Source organism: Cyprinus carpio, chromosome A19 (genome assembly GCF_018340385.1).
Source record: "Cyprinus carpio isolate SPL01 chromosome A19, ASM1834038v1, whole genome shotgun sequence".
Taxonomy (NCBI): Eukaryota; Metazoa; Chordata; class Actinopteri; order Cypriniformes; family Cyprinidae; genus Cyprinus; species Cyprinus carpio.
Genome location: NC_056590.1, coordinates 10,552,371 through 10,562,549, shown reverse-complemented (window position 1 = coordinate 10,562,549; position 10,179 = coordinate 10,552,371). Strand labels below are relative to the sequence as shown.

The window sequence follows — 10,179 nt, the reverse complement described above, 5'->3', positions numbered from 1 at the left end:
TTCAAGTGTTTATTTTATTACACGTCTATTGCATCTGTACATTTCAGTTACATATTGTCATTTTATTGTATCCTTAAAGTATTTTTCTTAAAATGGTGAATATTTATTTACTTCTTTATTTCTTTTTGGCTGTTGACAGTATTTTCTGATTTATGGAGCTTTAAAAACATCCAAAATCCCCTCTGTTATCTTAAAATGAAACACCTGGCTTTATCCAATGCTCAGATTTCTATTTCTGAAAAGCAATGACATTTCAAGGCCTTTATCAGACATCATCAAAATAAGGTTCTGCAAATGAGTGCATTTTTAATTTGATAATGCATTTGCATTTTTAAACAACTTTTCACAAAACGTGTAGTAGGCCTACAAAAATGGTCTTTATTGTGCTCGATCATACTTCTGGGTAAGGAAGGTGATATATCTAGTAGTTAATGTTTTTATCTATTCATCTGTGGTGTCTTGCCTTAAGAAAAATACCAGCATTAGCAGCCTATCCTAAACTAATTGTCATTTTAGTTCTCAGTGGCTCTACGTAGATTTCTATTTAAGTATCTTTGCTCGCATGAAGTTTGTAAAGAGGACTTTATTTACACAAATATACATGTTTAGCAAATATTTGGAAACGGCTACGTTTATATTAATTTGGTTACACAGATGCGTGTATTTAAGAAGGGTTGACCGGACGTGCCACGTCATACAGCGTGAATCCATCCATTGGTCAAACACAAGCATATGCTGCTCCTTTTTCCTCCCGATGGCAGTTTTACGCCCCAAACAGTAAATAATATTTTGTCCAATCTTAACAAAGCTTATACCTTCGAGAAACACTTTTATGTTTGTCATATGCATCTTTAAAGGCTTTGCAATCGTTTCTAGCAGTCGTTCCCTTTGTGCTTGTTTCTTTTGCATCACTTTTCGAGACAATGGAGTCTCTTCGCCATCAGCGCTTACAGCCCGGTATTGGATACGGAGCGAGCGCGAGCGCGACCGGGACTCTCCGGTCCCTGCGGCCCGGTGTAACCGGAACTCTATCCTCGGCACAGGCTTCCCGCGTCTCGGTGTCTGCGTCCCCGGGGCCGCCGCCACCACCGCCGCCGCTCCAGCTCCACAGCCTCGGGTCCGGTATCATGGGCAGCGGGTTCGGCTCGGTGGACATGTCGGCGGGTCTGGGTCTGTCCAATCCCACCAACCCGGCGGTTCTGAGAGAGGCAGTGGACGCGGTGGTCCGGAGCTTTGCCAAACACACGCAAGGATACGGCAGGGGTACGTGGGGTGAACGTGGAGATGTTTTGCAGATGAAAGCATAAGGGTCTATGAGAAATCTTTTGAAAACATAGTTAAAAATGTAAATGTAAAGATTTGTATTCAAATTGGTTCTTATATTAATGTTTAGGCTATATTATTATTATATATTAAAGTTTACATATTATTTATATATGATTCAGAATGTGTGTATTTAAAAAGTTTACCCATCATATTAACTGTAATACAATATTTCACATTAAACACGTCAGAGTACAGATCTTTATTTTCACAAGTTATTTTCTGAATGATGAATATCATTACGTTTTCTTGGGTTCCCGAATTAAACTTACCCTTTCATAAAAAGTATATCTATCTATCTATCATATATATATATTTTTTTACATCACCCAGACACTTTAAGCCCTCCAAAATATGACTTTTAATTCAGACATTAAAAACATGATCTTCATAAGAGAGATTCTCTTTATTCTCTCTGCATGAATTACATTTTAATGTATTTCTGAATTATTTAATAGGCTAGCTCTGGACAAAAAATGTGCCACTTAACTGACCTGCATGCAAGATATTTGAAGCAAACACGTTCAGAAATGTGTATTGAAATTCACAAGAATTTCCGCTTAAAATTAGAGAATTTAATTAATTATATCTCTCCCAAAACATAACTTCTTGCGGTGTCTCAGCAGTAGGGGTGTTGAATCTAATTTCACTCTAAGATATATATATTGCATAGAATCAAGTCTATATTAAGAACCAATATGGTGTTTGCATTTATTATAAGTAATATAATTTATTTAAATTAAGTTGAGAGTCATGAAGAACAATATAGTCACAGGAAAGGCAGTGTGCTGATTTATGAAAAAATTACAATCACAAAGCAAAAAAAAAAAGGCTTAATTTTCTTGCAAAATATTTTCTTGTTTATATATCAACCAGATATATTAAAGAATTCTATGAAATATTACCCAGACATGTTCTTCATGAGATGCACTCATTCAGCTCCCTAACTACACAGTATTTTGCAGCACCATAGATGTGTTTAAAGATTCAGATTGAGCCGCCTGACATGTTGACCTAATTACATTAAAGGGATTATCGTCTGATAGACTGTTGCCAGTGTTCTTTAGAGGGAGGTTAAGTGTTTTAATCTACCTCCGAGACACCTCACACCATCTGAGTACAACCTCCAAGAAGCTTAGCTTTTATTTGCAGAAGAAAGACCTTTGCGACTGTGATTTTCACATTAGTCCCATCCAAATACACCACCCTTATTTCCTGTTAGAAACTAGTGTCTAGGCAAATCCACAACAACAAGCTTCCTTTATATCAGCCTTCAGCCATGAGCATGTGCTTTTCATTGTGTATTAAGACAGTCATAGTGACAGATGAATTTATGAACTTGTTTTGTAAAAGTATTGCTTAATGCATTTGGGTTTATTCAGTAATATCAAAGTTCTCTCTACAGTCACAGATTTTATCCTTTAAAACTCTTTTTTGATATCAAAGAGAATGAGATATTTTCCTTGAAAATAAAAGCTTGAATATAACTAAACACTCCTAACGCATTTGGTATATGTGGACTCATGAATATGCAAATTAGCCCCACCTCTACTTAAAGGCACAAGCTCAGACTACCTGCTTTACTTTCACTCAGTTAACTGAAGTAGTAAATGCTACACAATGGAAGGTTGCAATTTTGGATTAATTCAGCCATATATGTTTGAACCAGAAACTGATTACGAATTATTCAGGGCCGTCTATGTAAGTCGATGTTTCAGAATTGTACTGCATTTTATGTATCGCTCTCCACATGGTAATCAATATCATTAGCCTTCACTTGAAAATGCTATCAAACAGCTAAGTATGTATTTCTAATCTTACACAACCATGGTCGCAATGGTGTTGACTGATGAATTTGCAGATGGTTTGTCTTTAAAGAGAAAAAAAAATTATACCATCATTTACTCAAATTGTTTCAAACCTATATGAGCTGCATTCATTTGCTGAACACAAAATAAGATATTCTGAACCAAACAGTTATTGCTAGCCATTGATTTCCATAGTATGGGGCAAAAATACTATGGAAGTCAATGGCTAGCAGCAACTGTTTGGTTACCAACATTCTTAAAAATATCTTCTTTTGTGTTCAAAGAGAAGAAAGAAACCCATATAGGGGTGAGTAAATGATGGCAGAATTGTCATTTTTGGGTGAACTGTACCTTTAGGCATATAAAAAACAAACAAACAAAACCCCAGATATTTACCACAGGGGGTGAGGTTGCTTCAACTTGAATATAACACTTTTGAGCTCATGAGTCTTAAAATATACTAGAATAGTTTTGTAAACTCTGATGTGATGGTCTTATTCTCACAGTGAATGTCGTGGAGGCCTTGCAGGAGTTCTGGCAGATGAAGCAGTCACGAGGTGCTGACCTGAGGAACGGGGCTCTTGTAGTCTATGAGATGGTCCCATCCAATAACCCCCCTTACGTCTGCTACGTCAGTCTCCCCGGGGGAAGTTGCTTCGGGAGTTTTCAGGCAAGCAAAACTCTCTTTAAATTTTCCAATGCATTTGTCTTGGAACTTCAGATCTTTAGAAAAATAAATAATTGCGTTTTGGTTGCCATCTGTGTCTGCATATTTTCTGCCTAATGTTTTCTCTTGAGGATCTCTTGGAAATGAATTCTGTGAGCATCTTCAGGATTCGATTACAGTGTGGTTAAATAGCATCTTTGATCTTCTCAGTTCTGCCCGACCAAAGCTGAAGCAAGACGGAGTGCGGCCAAAATTGCTCTAATGAATTCTGTTTTCAATGAGCATCCATCTCGACGCATCACAGATGAGTTCATAGAGAAGAGTGTGTGTGAGGCTCTAGCCTCTTTTAATGTGAGTTCTCACAGTTATCTCAGTTTCTGGGGGGATTTTTTCAGTTAAAGGGATAAGTTCACCCAAAAATGAAAGTTCTAGCTTCATTTATGCTTCTGTGGAACACAAAATGCTGATTTCTCTTTTGCATGCAGTTACAATCAAAGGGCTCTGGAGTTTTCAAGCTTTATAAAGGGAGTTCATATGACTCATGGGCTGTAGGCAAAGAAATATACTGAAATTTCAAGTCTTATTAATTGAAAATCTTAACACCTACCCTGCTCTGGCTATTTAGTGAAAAATTCAATCAAGATAGACAAACATACTCATTTACAAACATGTGCATGAGTAAATGATAATGTAATTTTTATTTTATGTGAACTAATGAATGAACTTAAACATTTTATTTTAATGATTTGACCTATACTAACTTTCAAAAGTTTGGGGTGGGAATAAATTTTTTTTTGATAGTCTTTTATGCTCAACAAGGTTGCATTTATTTGATCAAAAAAATAGTAATATTGTGAAATGTTATTACAATAATAATAAAAATCAAAAATATCAACATAATTACTCCAGACTTCCAAAAGCTGAATTTTCAGCTTCATTACTCCACTCTTCAGTGTCACATGATCCTTCAGAAATCATTCTAATATGCTGATTTGCTCAAGAAAAATATCTAATTATTATTATAAATATTTTTCAGGATTCTTTCAAATAACAGCATTTTGAAACATTATAAATGTCTTGTTGTCTTTTCTGATCAATTTAATGCATCCCTGCTGAATGAAAGTACTAATTTCTTTCAAATAAAACCCAGAACCTTTGGACAAAAGTGTATTGTTGACATTGATGACCTTTACTCATCTTTTTTTACTGCAGGGAAACAGAGAAGAAGCTGATAATCCTAGTACAGGCATCGGTGCTTTTCGGTTCATGTTAGAGTCTAACAAGGGGAAATCTATGCTAGAGTTCCAGGTAAGCGAGATCATTATTGGACCATATGAAAAGCTGTGGGTAACTTAACGTGTGGATTTTAATCGTAACTTTTTTCTTAGGAACTGATGACGGTTTTCCAGCTTCTCCATTGGAATGGTAGTCTCAAAGCCATGAGAGAAAGGCAGTGCTCTCGTCAGGTGAAGACAAATATTCAATTTTCAGTAGTACTTAAAAGAGTCATATCATGAGGAGTCATATTTACTTTCATCTTTTAAAATAAAATAGTTTACTGCACTGTGTAAAACATGCTGTAACTTGTTTACAGCAAATCTCAAAACTTCCACCTCACTCCAAAAATACCATTTATTAAAACTATTCTGACATGATCGCCCACATTTACTTCACCAACTATTTTGAGTACAGAAACTTGGCCGACTCAGTCACAGTGAAATAAAAAGAACATATAAACTATTATTTCTAACACTAGAAATGTAAGAAAAAGTAAAATGTAGCAAAGTCCAGTGAACTTTATACTGTTCCTGACAGATTTAGGATCAGAGAGATGCTGCAAAATGGCAAAAAAAAAAAAGGTTTCTTGAAATAAAATAAATGTTTACTAAAATATACAAAAAATAAAGAAAATAAATAAAATATACTATTTTTAAAAAGCTAGTTTCCAAGGTGACATTTATCATTTTTATTTAGTATAACTTGATATACTATAATAACTAAAAAATTAAATAAAAATTTATAAAAAACAATATAGACATTAATAAAAAAAATAAAAAATAACAAAAAAAACACAAAAAAACTAAAACTTTAAAATGAAAATGGAAAATATAAAACTAAAACGTATTCAAAATATTAATAAAATAATTATAATAGTATCTCAGTGATAGTAAAATACCACTGGCAAAAATGTTAATAAAAACTAAAATATGATTGCATTTTGACATACAAAGTCATTTAATATATATAATATTTATTTATTTATTTTCCTTTTTTTTGTTATTCCCACATTCGTTTCTTGTAAATATTTATGTGGCCCATAAATATGTTTTGCTGACCTGTCTATGGTGTGTATAACAACCAGCCTTTTTTGTAAACAGGAAGTGCTTGCTCATTACTCCCACCGAGCGCTAGACGATGATATGCGTACACAAATGGCCGCCGACTGGGTCAGTCGAGAACACACTTTATCCGGTACCATCAATCGAGAGGTGGCCGCCACCGAGCGCGAGCTGGAAGAGGCCCGTCTGGCAGGACGGGAGCTGCGCTTTTATAAGGAAAGGAAAGACATTCTGCTAATGGCAGTGGGGCAGCTAGGTGGGTCAAACACTACAACTCTGCCCTGCACATGCTGAAGAGTATGAAGACGTGTCAGACGTGGCGTATGATTGTACCAGATAGCACTCCAAAACTAAAACGGTCTTTTTTTACTTGTGTTTGTGTGGGAGGAGTCATCAAAGAATCAGCATTTCAAATAATTTCAGACAAAAATGGTGATGAATTATACGTTTCTGTCTTTCTGATCTGAACATATAAGACATTTTAAACTTGAACAGAATTAAGCGCTATATTGCTATTATTACTATACCAGTATTATCCTCCAGTGTTATCGGTTGACTGTACTGGCACATGGACCTAGTATGTCGGGAAAATCAGATTTTGAGGCCTTGTTTGCATTGTACTACACATAAATTCGCTAAAATCACTGCCTATTTGCTTTTCTTAGGAGATACAGTTGTGTGGTCAAGTCACCTTTATTTATATAGTGCTTTATACAGTACAGGTTGATCACAGCAATATTGTATCAATATTCTGCAAATACATTCACATAATAGCCTTGCTCATTTATTTGCTAGACACATGCTTTTGGGGAATATAAAAAACTTTGCTTTGCAATGTTAATCTTAAGTATGTTTGTGTAAACACACATTTATACAGTACTTTAAAAGTTAACTCAACTTTTCCACAAGAGCCAATGGCCTTAGCATAGATGTTTGCTAAGGAAGCAACCACAAAATATTTGCATAATACCAAGGTCAGATTTTCTCACACACTGTCATTGGTGAGAAATCTAGGCACAGGAAACATAGCAAGGCCATTTCCTCCAGCCTTCTGACATAGAAAAACTGAATCTGTGCCCTCATTATATTGCCTTCTGTTACTTTTGTGGTTGTAGAACATTAATGCTAATTTATGGCAACATTTAATTTCTACCTCCCCTCTGAAAGCTTTTGTGAACATTTATATGCATACAAGTGCGGATGGGATTTGTGTTCAAGGAATCGTTCACTAAAAAATCAAAATTTGCTGAAAATGTACCTCTCCCTCAAGCCATCCAAGATGTAGATTAGTTTTTTTTTTTTTTCATCGGAACAGATTTGGAGAAATTTAACATTACATCACTTGTTCACCAATGGATCATCTGCAGTGAATGGGTGCCGTCAGAATGAGAGTTCAAAGAGCTGATAAAAACATCACGGTAATCCACAATGTCCATAATAATGGTTTCTCCAGTGAAAAGTAATCTCGTCTGCATCAGATGAGAAATATGCATAAATCAAGCACAGTTTACAAGTAACAACAGTCCAAAACAGCTCTAAACAAATGTGTCAGGATTTTGATATGGGAGGACAACAGGAGATGGTTTTTTTTTTTTTTTTTTTTTTTTTTGTTCTGGAGGAAACTTGATTATGGATTACAGATCCGTATTTTGGTCAGATGCAACAATTTAAAGTTAAAACACCTTAATGATGGATTTGTCTCTTACAAACATGCAGTTTTTCACTTCACAAGACATTAACTAATGGACTGGATTAATTGTGATGTTTTTAGCAGCTGTTTGGACTCTCATTCTGATGGCACCCATTCACTGCAATAGTGAGCAAGTGATGTAATGCTAAATTTCTCAAAATCTGTTCTGATGAAGAAAAAAGTTAATCTATATCTTGAAAGCCCTGGGCGTGAATAAAATCTTAGCAAATTTGCATTTTTGAGAGAACTAGTACTTCATGATAAGCAATGCTTTGCAATAGGATGCTTGATTCTGTGCCACAAGAAAAAAAACATATATTGCGTCTTATAGACACACTTGTTGGTTTCCCAACTCAAAATGGTCCTTATAGCCTGTACTATTGGTTATAAAATAAGTTGAGATCATAAATATACAATATTTTAAAATGTAATCACATTCTTATTCCATAATTATAAATTACTGCATTATAACTGATCATAATGCATTACTGTGTGAAGTGATGTTGTAAACTTGATTGTTAATTTTTTATCCCGCTCACATGTTTCAGTATTAGGGGCTACGACATCATATCAGTTACCTTTCAGATCATTTTAGATCAGGAGAAATGCCGAGATATCTCTGCTTTCTCTTTGAACTGAATTTTAAAGGACTAGCTGCTAAATCTTGATACTAGCGCATCACGATGCTTAAAGTAGGACGTGCATGGTGAGAAACATCAATGATTATCATTAGCCAGATAGATCTGAAAATACTTTTAAGGGTTAATTGTAATCTCTTGTTTTCTGTTGTTGTTGTGCAGTTGTGGTCTTACACATCATAGTTTAACTGCAGAACTGTCTTAATAATTCAGTTAAAGCCCTGGTAGTTTATAGGCTGGTATTATAAAAAGAATAGTAATACAGACAAAATGACAAAAGAAATAAGAAAGTTTATTTCAATAAACTGCACCCACAGAGATGGTCAAAATAGAGATGCCACTGATAATCTAAAGCCCCCTTTCTTTACACTTTCATAATATGCAAGATCACTACAAATTATTTATTCATTTGAGACCATGTATTTTGTGAAATGACAATGAACATTTTGTAAAAGACTGCCATTTTAACAGTACAATTTGTAGTTTAATTTTCAGTGTAATTATCACGTTTCTGAAAAGAATTTCTGAGTGTTCTCTCAATGTAATTTTTTTACAAGACCTTTATTGTTTGTGTTTGTATTTCGTCATATGATTCCATCACTTGCCACTGAAGTGTATTAAAATGTAAACTGCATTGCATATAATTTTATACAATTTGTTGGGTCTTTTCCCTGCTGTTTTTTTACACTCTTGTTTACCAAAATTATTTTTCAAATAATACTTAAGGTAGTGAAATTGAATCAGTGCATGTGAATACAGTTTATACGTTCTCTATTTGTTTTGTATTAGTAATCTGCCATTTTACATGTTTTATAAGATTTTGATGCGTAGCCAATTTTTTGTTGTTGTTGTTGTTGATTTATATTCTTTACAAATCAATAAAGCAATTATAAACTTACCTAGTCCAAAGGTTGGTGTTCATGAAGATTAAAATATCAGAAAAACATAAATACGTCAAATATGTTGCACAGTAAATACATGTATACTATTTGGCATAGAAGAGACTTTTATTGAGCAAGGTCTTTTATTTTGAAACCGAGTTATTTAGGTGTCTAGTTATGTGATTACGGTTATAAATATTTGCTTATAATATATTACAACAATTTGTAAACAAGCGTGTTGTACTATAGTGGTATATTAAAGTGTGTACAAATCCTCTAGGGGTTTGGGACCACCTACTTCTAGGACCACCTTCCAGGGGTCCTTTAACAGCCCATTGCGTTTCATGTAGTTATGGAGTGCAATGATAGTTCGTGACAGTTGCTGCAGAAATATATGTGAATTTTGATAATGTATTTATGCTATGCTACGGTTGGTGGCTATGATTAATATTACAAATAAATAAAGTCATACTTTTTAAACTGTAAAGCCTATATTAATCATGTGGGCGGTCCCATCATCGAGGTTTGTCCTTCAAAGCTGCTGGAATCTTTCAAATCTGAAATCATCTTTGAGTCGAATACAGAATCTGTCACAAACAGCATGCAAGGTAAGTGGCAGGAAAACAGCTCATCTAGATCAAAAACACAATGGCAGATATCATAGTGCTGCTTACAGTTCAGCAGAACTTTACATGATTTCTGACTATTGCTATTGTGACGTCGTCTTGCCCAGTTGCAAATAAAATATTTATTTTATGTTTGATGAGTTAAGACAGATGATCTGTAGTTTATGCATGCACATATTTAATACAGAATGCATATTTGGCTCCACT

General features: G+C 34.6%; 1 protein-coding gene across 1 annotated transcript; it reads left to right on the top strand.

Moving 5' to 3' along the window:
- Positions 1 to 686: 686 nt before the first annotated feature.
- Positions 687 to 9,363, top strand: LOC109052786 (LIX1-like protein). Its single transcript, XM_042776337.1, has 6 exons — positions 687 to 1,263; positions 3,638 to 3,801; positions 4,009 to 4,149; positions 5,011 to 5,106; positions 5,187 to 5,264; positions 6,177 to 9,363. Exons 1-6 carry the CDS (start codon positions 924 to 926, stop codon positions 6,429 to 6,431), a joined length of 1,074 nt encoding a protein of 357 aa, XP_042632271.1. The 5' UTR covers positions 687 to 923; the 3' UTR covers positions 6,432 to 9,363.
- Positions 9,364 to 10,179: the final 816 nt, after the last annotated feature.

What these genes read in the sequence shown, in the direction of transcription:
- LOC109052786 (XM_042776337.1), top strand. Translation starts at nt 924, where the DNA reads ATGGAGTCTCTTCGCCATCAGCGCTTACAGCCCGGTATTGGATACGGA. An exon ending in AGGCTCTAGCCTCTTTTAAT is followed by an intron (nt 4,150 to 5,010) that starts GTGAGTTCTCAC and finishes TTTTTACTGCAG; the next exon opens with GGAAACAGAGAAGAAGCTGA. An exon ending in AAAGGCAGTGCTCTCGTCAG is followed by an intron (nt 5,265 to 6,176) that starts GTGAAGACAAAT and finishes TTTTGTAAACAG; the next exon opens with GAAGTGCTTGCTCATTACTC.